The 18,353-nt window shown below is 40.0% G+C and overlaps 1 protein-coding gene across 1 annotated transcript in view; it reads left to right on the top strand.

Annotated features, from left to right (window-relative positions):
• LOC137635280 (uncharacterized) overlaps positions 1-18,353 on the top strand; it is a 153,494-nt gene that overhangs the window by 69,816 nt on the left and 65,325 nt on the right. The window contains 3 exon segments of the mRNA XM_068367741.1: positions 450-577; positions 2,534-2,684; positions 3,041-3,172. Of these exon segments, the coding sequence (XP_068223842.1) occupies positions 450-577; positions 2,534-2,684; positions 3,041-3,172 (411 nt within the window).

The raw sequence follows: 18,353 nt of genomic DNA, 5'->3' as shown, positions 1-18,353 counted from the left end.
AACTCATCCTTTACCCCCATGGACGTACCGGTACGTCCTTGCAAAAAACTGCTATTTACATTTTTTTGCATATTTTTGATAACTTTATGAGAAACTTCAGGCATTTTCCAAAAGAATGAGACCAACCTGACCTCTCTATGACGAAAATTAAGGCTGTTAGAGCAATTTAGAAAATATATATTGCAAAATGTGCTTGAAAAAAAAAGACGCCTTGGTGGTCAAGGGTTGGAAAGCTCCAAATAGCTTGGGGGTAAAAGGGTTAATATATTCAAGTGTAAGACTCTGGTAGTCTGCTGTATTCTCGGAAGTGTACAATCGTAATTGTAAATTCTCGCCTGTTTATTTGTACATTTTTTGTATTTTGCCAAGGTTAAGTATTATTCTGGCAGTTTTTTGTAATATATTTATTTCACGAAAGAGCTTCTAAATATCTCTCCTCCTATTCACAGGGTCTGCATATGTTCGGATTGAACTTTGAATCGATTGTACACTTCATGCCAGGACGAACAAATCCGCAAGTCAGGGATCGCTACAAACGTACAATCTTGCCTTCACTGTGTGAGAAACCTTGGAAGAAGTAAGATTCATTTTCTCATTTCTCCTCTTTATTATTTTATTCTATTTTGTGTTTGTCTGCCTCCTTTTAGTCACAGCACACTTCTAGTTTTCTTTTGTTTTTGACGCTTGATTCATCAATTACTAATTGTTTTATCTTTTGATTCATATATATATGAATTTTTTCTTTATTGAAAATATTCTATTTTTTACCATGGAGATTATTATTATTATTCTTCTTCTTCTTATTATTATTATTAATAATAATAATATTGTTATTATTATTATTTTGATTATTATTGTTCCGAATTCTGTCACTAATCGGCCAAGCTTCTCTTCCTCGTCTGCAACCAGTACAATATCATCTGCAAACAACAAAGGAGGTAAATCAGTTGTTGTTTGCAGATGATACTGTACTGGTTGGAGACAGAAGAGAAGCTTGGCCGATTAGTGACAGAATTTGGAAGTGTGTGTGAGATAAGGAAGTTGAGAGTTAATGTGGGTAAGAGTAAGGTTATGAGATGTACGAGAAGGGAAGGTGGTGCAAGGTTGAATGTCATGTTGAATGGAGAGTTACTTGAGGAGGTGGATCATTTTAAGTACTTGGGGTCTGTTGTTGCAGCAAATGGTGGAGTGGAAGCAGATGTACATCAGAGAGTGAATGAAGGATGCAAAGTGTTGGGGGCAGTTAAGGGAGTAGTAAAAAATAGAGGGTTGGGCATGAATGTAAAGAGAGTTCTATATGAGAAAGTGATTGTACCAACTGTGATGTATGGATCGGAGTTGTGGGGAATGAAAGTGACGGAGAGACAGAAATTGAATGTGTTTGAGATGAAGTGTCTAAGGAGTATGGCTGGTGTATCTCGAGTAGATAGCGTTAGGAACGAAGTGGTGAGAGTGAGAACGGGTGTAAGAAATGAGTTAGCAGCTAGAGTGGATATGAATGTGTTGAGGTGGTTTGGCCATGTTGAGAGAATGGAAAATGGCTGTCTGCTAAAGAAGGTGATGAATGCTAGAGTTGATGGGAGAAGTACAAGAGGAAGGCCAAGGTATAGGTGGATGGATGGAATGAAGGAAGCTCTGGGTGATAGGAGGATAGATGTGAGAGAGGCAAGAGAGCGTGCTAGAAATAGGAATGAATGGCGAGCGATTGTGACACAGTTCCGGTAGGCCCTGCTGCTTCCTCCGGTGCCTTGGATGACTCCGGAGGTAGCAGCAGTAGGGGATTTAGCATTATGAAGCTTCATCTGTGGTGGATAACGGGGGAGGGTGGGTTGTGGCACCCGAGCAGTACCAGCCGAACTCGGTTGAGTCCCTTGTCAGGCTGGGAGGAACGTAGAGAGATGTCCCCTTTTCTGTTTCCTTTGTTTGATGTCGGCTATATATATATATATATATATATATATATATATATATATATATATATATATATATATATATATATATATATATATATATATATATATATATATATATATATATATATATATATGTGTGTATGTGTATGTGTATGTGTATGTGTATGTGTATATATATATATATATATATATATATATATATATATATATATATATATATACATATATATATATATATATATATATATATATATATATATATATATATATATATATATATATATATATATATATATATATATATATATATATATATATATATATATATATATATATATATATATGATCATCAGCTATTGGTAGTCCACAGTAGGACAAAGCATTAAACATGGACTCCCACTTTCATCGCTTTATAGTCTTTCTATGCCAGTGTGTATCCACAAATTTTCTTAGTTTGTCATTCCAATGTCTTCTCTTCCTTCCCATGCTTCTTTTACAATCTCCAAGTCTGCTACTCTTAATGGAAGTTTCTTTGCTTAGCCCTCAAATCTTTTGTTGGCTTTCAATCGATGCAACATAGTTACTGAATATTAATTTGCCTATATTTTACTATATTTTAGGGAAGAAGATGAAATATTAATCAAGGAGTCCTGTGTGGGTTCAAAGAACTGGCGTAAGATGGTCTGGAAACTGCCACGATTTAATGCTTGCCAAATTAGAATGCGATATCATACAATTCAAGTTTGGCAAACGATATCAGAGACGAACTTGGTAAGTTTGTTTGAGTTTTATGATTATGCTCACTGTTAAGTAGAAGTCGAGAAGTCACTTCATTCATATTGTTTTGTAGGTTTTTTATGTCCTTGTGATTAGCTAAATCTTTTTTTTAAGATATAAATTTTACTCCCTGGCTCTTTTTCAATGTAAATTTCATCATTGTAATCGCACTAATGTAAGCTGGTTCCTTTATCATTATTGTATTCTATCTAGAATTAGTTTAGTGTGATAAGAATCAATAACTATGCTTCCTGCTAGAAATTATTATTTATAAATATTTGGAAGCTATAAAACAAATTTTTGGTATGGAAGCTATGAAATATTTATACGAGTCTCTTCTATTTCTACAGATTCCTCCACCTCTTTTCCCTGTAACTTCTACTGTCAACCCAGAAACTATCCAGGAGATTCGTACAGCCATGATCAAGGAGTTGCCTGAGTTGAAAAGTCTTGTTGATGAAAGTAGGAAGGGAATTAAATTGGTGAGTGAATCTAATGATAAAAATATAGATCGCAATTCGATCAATTGTCATTTTCATTGTTAGGAGTCAAATCTTTTCAGACCACTTTGAATAATTGTCATTTAAATGGGATTACTCTGACAACATGGCTGTGGTGACGTACGTCAATAAGCAAGGAGGCTCCATGTCTCGCCCCCATTACCAGTTGGTAGAAGGGATGCGTCTTTGGGCATTAGTGAACACCCTTCATCTCACAGCCTTGGATGAAGAACATGATAGCAGACAATCTGAGCTGACCAAAAATCATACTTAGTTCAGAATGGTCTTTGAATCACTTAGTGTCGAGGGAACTCCTGACTTTTTGGGGTTCCCTGATGATTGATTTGTTTGCTACTCACCTCAACCACAAACTAGCAATATATTGTTCCCTAGTTTCAGAGCCAACAGCATTGATGCATTTAACACAACTGGGATGTGATAGATGTTTACCCCTTTCCCTCAGTCGGTTGGATCCGCTAGGTCCTGAATAAACTCAAAATGTTATAAGACCTCGTATCCGGACAATTATTCGAAAACAGTTGTTAGAAATTAATTCTTCGAAAACCAGTTGTTCGACACAATAGTTGTTTGAATCAACAATTGTTCGGAAAAGATAGCTATAGAAAATATTTTTTTCTTTGTCAATGTTTGTTTTCTGAGAAAACTCAGTAAGATTTCTTTTTAGTTTAGAGGAAACACCCTTTGCAAAGAGCCATGGCTGAATTTATTCAAAGCGAGAAAGGAAGAGCCATGCTATTACTGGACGGATTCTTATATGTGAAGGACAAGCAAGTAAGGTCATAGGTGTGTTGGAAATGACAATATTTTGCTGAAAAATACAAAGGTCGTGCTATAACAACTTCTGGCAAACATAATCACTCAGGAAACTCGACAAATGTTGAAGTACGACAGTTTATAGATAAAGGGAAGACAGACACAAGATTAACACGAGCTTCTCCTCATTATATCATGTCTAACCCATCTGCAGAATTAAGTGGTTATGTTGCAGTCGGTCTACCGCAAACTAGTAGTATAAAGCGAACAATCAATTGAGCGAGGCAGGAAGACCACTGTAGATCAACTGTTAGTCATCGAAAAGACTTAATATTACCTGAACAAGCAAGGGCAAATCTTTCTTGATATTCGATTCCGGAGAAGTAGAAGATAGAATGCTGGTATTTTCAACCCAGAAAAATCTCGGTGCGCTTGCTTCATGCAAGAATTATTTTATGGATGGTACCTTTAAAAATTTTCTATATGTTTGTTCATTCTTATTCGGTAATAAGGCATAAATCCAAGGTATAACATAGCCATTTTTCATTCCATGAATTGTATAAAGCTGCTCGAAAATAACTGGCACAGTTTTAAAGGTACATACATACATCATACATATACCAAAGGCACTTCCCCCAATTTTGGGGGGTAGCCGACATCAACAAGAAACAAAACAAAAACAAAACAAAAAAGGGGACCTCTACTCTCTACGTTCCTCCAGCTGAACTCGGCTGAGTCCCTGGTTAGGCTGGAGGAACGTAGAGAGTATAGGTCCCCTTTTTTGTTTTGTTCTTGTTTTGTTTCTTGTTGATGTCGGCTACCCCCCAAAATTGGGGGAAGTGCCTTTGGTATATGTATGATGTATGTATGTACCTTTAAAACTGTGCCAGTTATTTTCGAGCAGCTTTATACAATTCATGGAATGAAAAATGGCTATGTTATACCTTGGATTTATGCCTTATTATCGAATAAGAATGAACAAACTTATAGAAAATTCCTTAGAACTGTGGAAACAATAATAAAGGCAGTTAGGGAAGAATTTCCATCTAGTAATCATTATGGGTGTTTTTTCATTTGTGTCAGGGTGTTTATTGAAGTGTGCAGAACTCTTGAAGTCGCTTACTGATAAATTCTTTGAGTATCAGGATGTGATCGATTATTTACGAGCAGTTTCATATCATTTCACTGTGTAAACTTGCAGATATTTTCTTTTTGAAATGTCATTTAGTTAAACTTATTTTATCTCGTATTAGCCGGAAATAAATTCATGTTCTTTTTATTTTCTCTTTGATTTTATATCCATTAATACTAATTTTTTGTACTTCATAACATAAACCAAGTAAGTGTTTATAAAATAAATATTTATGAACAACTGTTTCTTGTTATTTTCTTTGAACAATCAAACAAATCTCAATAGCTATCTTTTTTGAACAATTGTTAATTCGAATAACTGTAGTGTCGAACAATTGGTTTTCGAAGAATTAATATCGAACAACTGTTTTCGAATAATTGTGTTTTCGAAGAATAGTCCGTAATTCATAAGACCTCATAGTAACACTAGTGGCCGCAAGGAGGCCTCAAGTGGAGTGGTATGTGGCCCTCCTTGGTCTGCTTGTAGATGTTCCTAGAGAACTTCCAAATTGGTCAATCCTTCTTAAAATGCCATGCAGAAAAAGGTTCCACACAGCAGTGCCTGACTCTTCACAACTCAAAGTTGTCCAGAATCTCCCCCAAAAGAAGTGCTTTTTGAGACCAACTGCAAAGCAACTTTCAGGATATCTCTATTATAAGTTCTCCAAAGTGGTCCTTCTGTTGTGATTGGTATTGTCAGTGAAACACTGCTCCACTCAAGGTCACTATTCTCGTGATAGCTGAATTTTTACTTTACCTACTGGAGGAGAAATCTCTCAGTCACAGCAGTGAAAGTCCATCACTCATCTTTGAGCCAGGTCTTTAAACTAAAGGGAATGGACCTCTCCTCTTAGTGGGAACTCCATGGGTAGTAGGTTGGCCAGGGCACCAGCCACCCATTGAGATACTACCGCTAGAGAGTTATGGGGTCCTTTGACTGGCCAGACAGTACTGCATGGGATCCTTCTCTCTGGTTACGGTTCACTTTCTCTTTGCCTACACATACACTGAATAGTCTGTCATATTCTTTACAGATTCTCCTCTGTTCTCATACACCTGACAACATTGAGATTACCTAACAATTCCTCTTCACCAAAGGGGTTAACTAGTGCACTGTAATTGTTCAGTGGCTACTTTCCTCTTGGTAAGGGTAGAAGAGACTCTTTAGCTGTGGTAAGCAGCTCTTCTAGGAGAAGGACACTCCAAAATCAAACCATTGTTCTCTAGTCTTGGGTAGTGCCATAGCCTGTGTACCATGGTTTTCCACTATCTTGAGTTAGAGTTCTCTTGCTTGAGGGTACACTTGGGCACACTATTCTATCTGATTTCTCTTCCTCATGTTTTGTTATAGTTTTTATAGTTTTCATAGGAGTTATTTATTTTAATATTCTTAGAATATTTTATTTTTCCTTGTTTCCTTTCCTTACTGGGCTATTTTCCCTGTAGGAGCCCCTGGGCTTATAGCATTCTGCTTTTCCAACTAGGGTTGTAGCTTAGCAATTAATAATAATAATAATAATAATAATAATAATAATAATAATAATAAAAAAATCAAACTCCTGGCTTGGAGTGTGATTAAGGTTTTATGGTTTCTAAAAATTGCACCTCTTCGTAGGGCCTTAGACAGACCTTACACTTGAAACGGTCTTCCTCCTTGCCTTAGCATCTACAATGAGGGTGTGCTAGCTTCATAGCCTCTCTTACCATGTATCACTCTCTGAGTGGTGGAGAGAAGTGTCCTTTTTGTTTGCACCTGAATTTGTAGCAAAGATCCAAAATCCAGCTGTGAGCAATCATCGGTTTATCTCCTCCATCTCCTCAATCAAGGAAGTAACTGATGATATTGACAGTCTGGTACTATGTCTTGTAAGAGTGGTTTGCCTCTACTTAAAGTGGACTAGTTACTTTCGCCATGCAACTCCCAACCTATTTGTGAGTACACGTTGTATGAAGGAGAGTAACAGAAACACAATATTTTATTGGGTACATGAGGCAATCACCAGAGCGTATAAATCTTCTAGAGAACTGTCTGCCGGGGCTCCCCAAAGCAAAATACGTGGTATTGCTGCATCATTGGCTTTCTACAAGAGTCATTCAGTAACACAGGTGCTTACAGCAGGGGTCTGGAAAAGACATACGACCTATACTTCTCACCCATAGGTCCCTAGACATTTTTTTACTGGATCCAGGGTAGCTGCTTAGCAGTTGGTGTGGAGGACCAACTCCTGCAAGACATCTAGCATTGTGTCACGGTTATCAGTTACATCTTATTTTGTATGAGAGTTGAAATCTGGCCCTCCTTCGTTTCCCTCCCTTGGGAGTGACAACGCTGATTGTACGCATATGTAAGTAAGCGCACTTTTATGCATAGTGTTTGGAACACTTGTTATCAGCAATCCTTTACAGTAATCATATTATTGCCAATGGCTGTTCTTCATAATTAAACCTTCTCATCGGGCCATGACTTCTGTGCGTATCCATGGGTCCCGGGATGCAAGAATGCCTTGTCCCTTGTTCCTTTATCAGGTTTGGACTCAGACATTCCAAGTTGTGGACCAGCAAGATGCTTGTTTCTCTTCAAGGGACTTTTTCCCACCTAAGGAAGACTCTCTATTTAATTGACTCAGTTTATGTCTACATAGCAACAAACTGCAAATTTTGTATATTTCATAGCTATACAAACCTTAGTTGTGTAAAGTTTTACGTCCTGCTGCCATCCACCCTGCAAGCCCTGACCAGAATTAGAGCAAGGTATCAGCTATGAGTAACATCATGCCAAGCCTATACAAGGGAGGGTAATACTGCCAGACCGTTGATAATTCTTCATCTAGCTTTACCAGAAGTAACCCCATTTAATTGAACCTTGTTTGTATCATCATCGTCTCCTACGCCTCAGTTAGATTTCGCCAGACGTCTCTATCGTGAGGTTTTAAATCTATACTTCTCCATTCATCATCTCCTATTTCATGCTTTCTAGTCCGCAGCCATCTGGCCTGGGTCTTCCAACTCTTCTAGTGCCTTGTGGATCCCAGTTGAAAGTTTGGTGGACTAATCGCTCTTGGGGAGTGCAAAGAGCAAGCCCAAACCATCTCCATCTACCCCTCACCATGCTCTCATTCATATATGGCACTCGAGTAATCTCTCTTATAGTTTCATTTCTAAACTTGACCTGTATAGCTAGGAAAAACTCCAGGTTTTGCCTAGTAGTTCTAGTTCACCAGTCAGTTAGGGCTTCGATGGTGCACAACGGTCACTGGTAAATTCCCCCACTAAATTCCACCGCAGCAAATTCCCCCCCGTAAATTTCATCAAAGAAGGATTTCGCCATTGAATCTTCCACCATGCTAAATTCCATCAGAATACAATTCCCCCACTATAAATTCCACCACAGTCAAATTTCACATAAAAAAATGAAATAATATAGTTTTATTAAAGTATTGACAAAGCAATGATAGAAGTGTTCTGGATCCCTTAACATAGACAGTAGATAACCTTTCAACTGCAGGAAAATTAAGACTTTTATGCATTCCCTACTTCTATCATGATCTAGCAAGTGTGTAACAATGCCTCTTAAAAGCCCTGTTTGGGACACAAGGGAAAGGATTATTATTATTATTACGATTACTTGCTTTAGATATTTTCTTAATTTTCATCAAAAATTTTTGTGGGGGGGGGGATTTATATGTTCAATAATGTACCAGTTGTTCAATGGACATATCCTAAGTAATCTAGACTTTCTTATCTCAATTTTTGGTCTCTAGGTCCTAGTGTGACTGCTATCTGTGGTCTTCTAAATTATTTTGAGCTCAATTAAATTTTAGATTTCTGTTTCAATATTTCAAATGTTTGAAAAACATTCTCAAGTCCTATGTTGCAAACTGTATTTTGAGATGATTTCCGTTAAAATCTAGAGCTATTGAGTCTAGAATATTAATTATACATTTCAAATTTTTGTTGACCAGTCTTTTCTGGTTTCCCATCTCCATGAGAGTGTGGGAGTTAGTGATGTGAACACTAATTTTTCAATATTAATCTTACCCGATGATCATGTAGCTGTCAACTCTGTTGCCCGACAGAAATCTAAGGTCGGGATACGCCAGCGATCGCTATACAGGTGGGGGTGTACACAACAGCGCCATCTGTGAGCAGGTACTCAAGTACTTCTTGTCAACAAGAACTCAATTTTTCCTCTGTCGTGCCACAGGCAAGACCTACTAAATACGCCGTCCCTAACTGGATTTGTTTTCACAACGTTTTGGTGAAGTACACTATTCCAGTTTTGAGCTTTCGCTATGCAGGGGTTTTATCTTCATTTCAAAACTTGAACTCGTTTTGGATAGATTTAATTATGGTGACGAAGAGAGTATGGACTCTCTTTCACTTTTAAATGGCCGACCCTTCCCTTAGACGGAAGTGTTGGTGACGAAGAGAGTATGGACTCTCTTTCACTTTTACATGGCCGACCCTTCCCTTAGACGGAAGTGTGTTTAGGTTTTTGGTAATTTTGCTTAACAAGTTAATATCTCTCCACCATTTATAGGCCTCTTCGATTAACTTTCCATTTATTGTAAACTTATAAAAAATTAATTTTTATGTTTGTTTATATGCGACCTTTCCTAATAGTAGGCGGTCCTTACTTGGAACCGAAGTTAATTAACATTGAGCCCGTCATATCGTATTTCCTTTTAAGATTTATACTTTTTTAATTTTAATGTTTTTGAAAGAATTTCTTTGATAGTCTCGTACTGTTTTCAAAGATGAACTAACGTTTAGTTTAGTCTCCGCAGTTGTTGACGTTCAGAACGTTCAACATGCGCTCTATCGTTACGATAGAGAGAGAGTATTTCACGGTTTCACGTTGCAGTAAGAGTAAACCGATTCTAGCGTTTCGTTCATTCTTTCTTAGCTTAAATGGTTTTAATTCTAATAAAGGAACTTTTTATTTGGGAAATCTTTCAGTTTTTTCCATTTAACAAATAATATGTTTTAACGATATATAATTGGGCTCATCTCTCAGGTTCTAAGTCAAGAGAGAGAGAGAGAGATAGAGACGGAGGGAGAGAGAGGAGAATAAACGTTTCGTTCAAGCGGGTAACGTTGTTCTCGTTTTTTACTCTTCTCCCTAGTCGCTATAGGGGAAGAAGGTAAAACGTTTCTAGAGTTTTATTCTTGTTCCCAGGCTTTATGCGGTGAGATATTTTAAACGTAGTTTATTTGATCTAGTGTTTAGTCTTTTCCAGCCACTGAATTCTTTATCTTTCATTATGTTTTTCTGTTGCATTGTAAAACTGTTTTCGCAATTACTACCTTTTAATGAAGGATAGGATTGCGTGTTTCAGGTACAAATCACTTAAAGTTTCGAGTTCAGTGAAATAAGTGCAAACAGAAAATCAAAAGTGATAAAGTGATATGCGCAAAGTGTTACAGTGTTGCGTTCGAGGGTTCGTCTGTTCGTGCCAGTTGTTCACCTAGTCCGATACCTCTTACAAGCTCCCAAGCCCAGGGGAGAAGTAATGTCGAAGGACTTATGGGTTCCACAGGCCTTGATCGACGAACAGACGTTTCCCTCCGTGGTTTCGGGTGTATCTACACACGTTGCCGACGTGATCACCCCACCCACACAAAGACGAGAGAGCCCATTTATTCCTCGTCTGCGGAAGAGGTTTCTCGCAGAAACCATGGACCAAATCTTGCAGCTTTTAAGTGCAAGTCGGTCCCTTCCGCGCAAGTCCAACGGCCTAGGTGTAGCCACTGGGTCAGTTCGGACTCGCTGCAGTCTTCGACGACTGCACACCTTCCGAGAGAGGCAAGGTGGTACCGCAACAGGCAGTAACTCCGTCTGTTGCCGCACCAGCTGTTTTAGACCCTCAGTCACAACGGACAGTAGCTCCGTTTGTTGCCGTCTTTTATAGACCCTAGTGGTCCATGCTTCAGATATGCAGTCTCAGCTTGCTTCCTTCATGCAGGAGTATCGTGCTGAGAAGGTTGACTCTGCACCTGTTAATCTACAACCTGCCACGGTTGTGCGTTCAGCAGATACTGCGGCTGCCTGCTCCCACACTCCTCCTGTGAGAGCTCCACCACCGATGCGCAGTAGACCCTGCCAGACGCATGTTCATGCTGCACCCTCCGTTGACATTCGTGAGCTACCGCATCAGCAGTGGGAAGGTGCTGTCAAGCTGCCGTGTTTTGCCACAATGCGGCATGCTCCGCAACCCACGGCAGTCCCTCCCACGCACCAGCATTCCGCTTTTGTTGTTGCCAGCTCCCACACTCCGACTGCGGAGAAGGTTGACGATGCACCCGTTGGCCTACAACCTGCCACGGTTGTGCGCCCGGCATGGCTGCCTGCTCCCACACTCTTGTTGTGAGAGCTCCTCCACCCATGCGCAGTCGACCCTGCCAGACGCATGCTGACTCCCACAGACACACGGAGCTCTCCGTTACCGTGCGTGAGCTACCACAAGCTGCCGTGTTTTGACACGGTGTGTCAGCCTCAGCAACACACTGTGGTTACCGCCACTCGCCCGCAGCAAGCTAGTCAGTCAGGAGTTGAGGCTTCCCCACACAGCTTTGGTTGTTGCCAACTCACAGACTGTCTAACAGTTACATGACATTGCCTTCTGGTGTGCTACTAATACACCAGTGCTGTATGTCCTCACGCACCTGTTGGGGTTGACAGTTCAGTTTTTGACAGTTCACAGACTGTCAAGCAGTTACATAACGTTGCCTTCTGGTCTGCTGCTAATGCACCAGTGCTGTATGTCCTCACGCACCTGTTGTGGTTGACAGTTCAGTTTTTGACAGTTCACAGACTGTCAGGCAGTTACATAGCGTTGCCTTCTGGTCTGCTGCTTATGCACCAGTGAAACCCTCACTGAGATAACCTAGCTTTTCTCGGACATGGTTCCTGTAGATGAGAAAGTGCTGTTCTCCCTCCTTCTGATATTCCCTTGAGGACTCTGTCATTTGGAGAGGAGCCTTAAGCTGCTTAGCCTCCTATGGACTTTAATTAAAGCATAACATGCTTCCAGGGAGGGTAAATGGTTCCGCTTCAGTCGCTAACCCCGTCTGTTGCCACACCTGCTCCCATAGACCTTGGGCTTTGTTGCAAGACATGCAGTCCAAGCTTAGTCCTTGATAGAGGATTTTTTACGGAGAAGAACCTTCTTGCCAACGACCTTCCTACCGGTTGGTTGTACGCCCTGTTGACGCTGAGGTATCCTACTCCCGTCCGCCAGTTGAGATGGTTCCTCCACCGGTGCGACCCAGTGTGGGTTGCCAGTCGCACGTTGACGTTAAGCTACTCTCGGAGGTGGTTGTGGACGTTCAGTGTGTCACTGGGAAGACGTTCAACAACCAGCAGAGGTGACTTGTTGTGACGCAGTGCGGCAACCTCAGCAACCCGATAAGGGGTTGTCTGCACTACCCAGACAGTCTAGACAGTTTTGGGTTGTCGCTGTACTTCCTCGCATCCCCATGGTTGACAGTTCACAGACTGTGCAGCAGTACCATGATCTTGTGTCCGGCTCCGTCACGCATCCACCAGTGCGACCGGATTCAGCGAGTCAGACGTTGACCACTCCGTTGCCGTTTCCTCATCAGTTTCGGATGAGGAACCCTCTGATGAGGACATGGCTGAACAAGATGATCAACCCCCAGCCCTGCTATCCATCCAGAAGATGCTGAAGAAGGAACACGGCCCTGTCAGGCTGTGGATGAGTCTGGTTAGGACACTGTCATCCGTGGTTCAATTGGTGTCACTTGGAAGACTACACCTCCGTCCTCTTCGGTTTCATCTAGCTCTTCACTGGAAAAGGACAAGACGCTAGAAGCGGTCTCGATTCCGGTTTCCGGAAGATAAGTCTGGTCTGACTTGATGAAAGGACTTTATCAACCTTTTATAGGGTCTTCCCCTGACTGTTCAGACTCCCAACCACGTTCTCTTCTCAGACGCATCGGACGTAGGCTGGGGTGCGACCTTAGGCGGTAGGGAATGCTCGGGATTATGGAACTCGAGTCAAAGGACAATGCATTTTAACTGCAAGAAGCTTCTGGCAGTACGTCTGACCTGGAAAAGCTTCAGGTCTCTCCTTCAAGGCAAAGTAGTGGAGGTGAACACGGACAACTCCCTGCTTTGATGTTCATCTCCTAGCAAGGGAGGACCTACTCTCTGACATGGTGCGAGTTCGCAAGTGACCTCCTCTCCTGTTCAACAGGTCTAGACTTTTCACTAGTAACAAGTTTCTTCCAAGGCAACTTGAATGCCTTAGCAGATTGTCTCAGTAGGAAGGGACAATAATTCCGATATATTGGACCCTCCACAAAGATGTATGCAAGAGACTTTGGGTCACCTGGGGCCAGCCAACCATAGATCTCTTCACAACCTCGATGTCCAAGAGGCTCTCAATACTTTGCTCACCTATCCCGGACCCAGCAGTGGTTCGTTTAGATGCCTTTCTACTAGATTAGTCTCATCTAGATCTATATGCATTCCCTCCGTTCTAGATTGTCAACAAGGTACTGCAGAAGTTCGCCTCTCACGATGGGACAAAGTTGACACTAGTTGCTTCCCTCTGGCCCGCGAGAGAATAACTTACCGAGGTACTTCGATGGCTAGTAGACATTCCCAGAACTCTTCCCCTAAGGGTGGACCTGCTACGTCTGCCACGCGTAAGAAGGTACTCCAAGGCCTCCACGCTCTTCGTCTCACTGCCTTCAGAGTATCGAAAGACTCTCGAGAACTAGAGGTTTTTCGAAGGAGGTAACCAGAGCGATTGTTAGAGCAAGGAGAACATCCACCCTTAGAGTCTACCAATCGAAGTGGGAAATCTTCCGAAACTGGTGCAAGTCAGTATCCGTATCCTCGACCAGTACCTCTGTAACTCAAATAGCTGACTTCCTCTTATATCTGAGGAAAGAACGATCTCTTTCAGCTCCCACTATCAAGGGTTACAGAAGCATGTTGGCATCAGTCTTCCGTCGCAGAGGCTTAGATCTTTCCAACAATAAAGATCTACAGGACCTCCTTAAGTCTTTTGAGACCACGAAGGAGCGTCGTTTGGTTACACCTGGTTGGAATTTAGACGTGGTTCTAAGATTCCTTATGTTAGACAGGTTCGAACCACTTCAATCAGCCTCCCTGAAAGATCTCACCTTTAAGACTCTTTTCCTGATATGCTTAACCACAGCTAAAAGAGTCAGTGAGATTCATGCCTTCAGCAAGAACATCGGATTTTCATCCGAAACGGCTACATGTTCTACATCTTGGTTTTCTAGCCAAACACGAGCTGCCTTCTCGGCCTTGACCAATATCGTTCGATATTCCAAACTTATCGTATGGTTGGAAATGAACTAGAAAGAGTATTATGTCCTGTAAGAGCTCTTAAGTTCTATTTTAAAAACCTTTACAAGGCCCGTCTGAAGCTTTATGGTGTTCAGTTAAGAATTCATCTTTGCCTATGTCAGAGAATTCTTTATCCTATTATTTTCAGACTGTTAATACGAGAAGCTCATTCCCTTCTGAATGAGGAAGACCAAGCTTGGCTGAAGGTAAGGACACACGAAGTTAGAGCTGTCGCAACTTCCGTGACCTTTAAACAAAATAGATCTCTGCAAAATATATTCGACGCAACCTTTTGGAAAAGCTAATCAGTGTTCGCGTCTTTTATCTTGAGAATGTCCAGTCTCTTTACGAGAACTGCTACACTCTGGGACCATTCGTAGCAACGAGTGCAGTAGTGGTGGGGGCTCCACCACTACAATTCCCTAATTCCAGAACCTTTTTAATCTTTCTCTTGAAATATTTTTGGGTTGTCCGGAAGGCTAAGAAGCCTTCCGCATCCTGGTTGATTTGGCGGGTGGTCAAATTCTTTCTTGAGAAGCGCCTAGATTAGAGGTTGTGATGAGGTCCTTTAGTATGGGTTGCAGCCCTTCATACTTCAGCACCTAGGAGTCGCTCAGCATCCTAAGAGGATCGCTAGGCTCAGTAAGGAAGACGTACTTAAAAAGGCAGAGTAATGGTTCAAGTCGACTTCCTTACCAGGTACTTATTTATTTTATGTTTGATATTTTGAATAACTGCTAAAATGAGATACGGGATACTTAGCTTCTTATGTTAACATGTATGCTGGTCTCCACCCACCACCCTGGGTGTGAATCAGCTACATGATCATCGGGTAAGATTAATATTGAAAAATGTTATTTTCCTTAGTAAAATAAATTTTTGAATATACTTACCCGATGATCATGAATTTAAGGACCCTCCCTTCCTCCCCATAGAGAACCAGTGGACCGAGGAGAAAATTGAGTTCTTGTTGACAAGAAGTACTTGAGTACCTGCTCACAGATGGCGCTGTTGTGTACACCCCCACCTGTATAGCGATCGCTGGCGTATCCCGACCTTAGATTTCTGTCGGGCAACAGAGTTGACAGCTACATGATCATCGGGTAAGTATATTCAAAAATTTATTTTACTAAGGAAAATAACATTTTTATACTAAGTGCTTTTTCTATACTCATCAGATGTTCATGTACATGCCCCTCCCCCTCCCTAATGACATCTGATGACAAGGAGTAGGGAATACTTTTAACTTAAAAATTGAAGAATGGGAAACTGTTATTATTATTATCACTAGCTAAGCTACAACACTAGTTGGAAAAGCAAGATGTTATAAGCCCAAAGGCTCCAACAGGGAAAAATAGCCCAGTGAGGAAACAAAATACGTAAATAGATAAACGAAATAAGAAGTAATGAACAATTAACCCTTTTACTCCCAAAGGACGTACTGGTACGTTTCACAAAACCCATCCCTTTACCCCCATGGACGTACCGGTACGTCCTTGCAAAAAATGCTAAAAAATGATTTTTTTCATATTTTTGATAATTTTTTGGAAAAATTCAGGCATTTTCCAAGAGAATGAGACCAACCTGACCTCTCTATGACAAAAATTAAGGCTGTTGGAGCAATTTAGAAATAATTTACTGCAAAATGTGCTGGGAAAAAAATAACCCCTTGGTTGGTTAAGGGTTGGAATAAAATATTTTAAAAACCGTAACAACTTCAAAACAGATATTTCATATACAAACTATAAAAAGACTTACGTCAGCCTGTTAAACATTAAAACATTTATTGCAAGTTTGAACTTTTCAAGTTCTACCGATTCAATTGCCCAATTAGGAAGATCATTTCACAACTTGGTCACAGCCGGAATAAAACTTCTAGAATACTGTGTAGTATTGAGCCTCATGATGGTGAAGGCCTGACTATTTCTACTTGTCTTTCTTTAAACACTAGATTATTTTATTACTTTACCTGGGACACATGTCTTTCAAAAGGAAAGAAAGTGGGAAAATAGAAATAAAAAAGTTTGATACCAAAATTCCGTTTCTCCCTAACTCAAAGGAGGTCATTATATTGATATCTATAACAAGGTTGGGTACCTGAATAGTCTTATACAAGGCAAAATATCTTTCAGGCATCGAAGACTTACAGATTAAACAAAACTAGAATTAGCTGCTATTCTTTGTAATTGTTTTAACAATGCAACGATTTTTCCACAGTGAAAAGGGGGAATATAGAGGTAAATACTTTGTAGTCATAGAAATAGCTGTGTCTGAATACAGTACTTTGAAGAAAATTTCTTATAAGATTTAAATGGACATTTAACTCTTAAACCAATTGTTCTCAACAGGTATGTTAGTTCTGCGTGTATGTTGAAGTTTAGGGACGAAAGGCATAGTCTCTGCAGTGGCACCTCCAGTAATAGTGATGTATTACTTGTTGATTAAACTCATCTATTACAGTATTTTTACCAATAACCTTCTTTAGATTTTAAGTTGCCCTCATGGTTAGGCTTGTATGAGAAAAAAGACATAAGTGTTAGCATTTACCCAACTATTTTAAACCCTTGATGAGCTATTGGCTAAGATTGCAAACGAAGGAAAAATAGAATTTTAATAATAAAATTTATTTATTTCGATTGACTTCCTGTAATGTTCGATTGCTGAATTATAATGGGTTTACAGTATTTAGAAAGTTTAATATTGAAAGGCCTCGCGTAGTAAGGTAAATTTTCTGAAATTTCGAGGTGATGTTACTTTATTTGGAAGGTTCGAATTTTTTACCATTTAAAATCTATCTCTTAATTCAAGATCTCTTTGCTAAAATACTTACCTTTTTACATTAGTTCCACCTGAGTTGTCATGAAAATATATAGCGTGCTCATTCTAAAGAGACTAGAGAGAAAGATTGATGAAAAGCTGAGAGATGAACAAGTAGTATTTAGAAAAGGTAGAAGTTGTACTGACCAAATTTTCATTTTAAGACATGTGGTTCAGCAGTGTGTAGAATATAGAAATCCACTTTTGACTATGAAAAAGCTTTTGATAGTGTATACCAGCCAATTTTGTGGAGAGTCTTGCATCATTATGGAGTTCCTATTGAATATGTAAATTTGCTTTAAGTCTGTTCATGAGCTTAGCAAATGGAAAGTTAATGTTAGTGGAGTCCTGCCAAATGAATTTCCAGCAAACAGTGGAGTACTCCAAGTGAATGTGTTATCACCTGTGTTGTTATCCTCCTCATGGATTTTGTAATGCATAGAACAGTTGGGATTGAGGTTGGGCTCAAGATAAATAGAAAAAAGACAGAGATGATGAGAACGGAATATGCAGTGGAAGATGAAATATCATTGAAAGGAAAAAAGATTAATGAAGTTGAATTATTTAGATATTTAGACACTATGATCTCTAATACAGGATCTTTAGAATTAGAGGTTAATGAAAGATTGAAAAAAGCAAATCAGACTGTGGCTAGGTTAAGTAAAATTTTGAAATAAAATTGCCTGAAATTACATGTAGAAATCAGACTATATATCAGTTTAGTGAGATCGGTGTTACTCTATGGACATGAGTCGTGGTATGACAATGAAACAGTCTTCAATAGATTTAGTAGATTTGAGAACAAAGCCCTCAGAAGGATATTGGAAGTTAAATGGCAGGACAGGCTCAGAAATTAAACTGAGAGATTATTCGAGTGCCATATGTGGATGAGATCATGGTGAGGGCCAGATGGAGATAGGTTGGGCATGCTCTTTGCACTCCCCAAGGGAGATTAGTTCAACAAACTTTCAACTAGGCTCCACAAGGCACTAGAAGAGTTGGAAGACCTAGGCCTATATGGCTGAGGACTATGAAGCATGTAGTGGGAGATGATGAATAGAGAAGTATTAAATTAAAAGCTCAAAATAGAAACGA

Source organism: Palaemon carinicauda, unplaced genomic scaffold (assembly GCF_036898095.1).
Source record: "Palaemon carinicauda isolate YSFRI2023 unplaced genomic scaffold, ASM3689809v2 scaffold110, whole genome shotgun sequence".
Lineage (NCBI taxonomy): Eukaryota > Metazoa > Arthropoda > Malacostraca > Decapoda > Palaemonidae > Palaemon > Palaemon carinicauda.
This window is presented reverse-complemented; position numbering and strand designations above follow the sequence as displayed.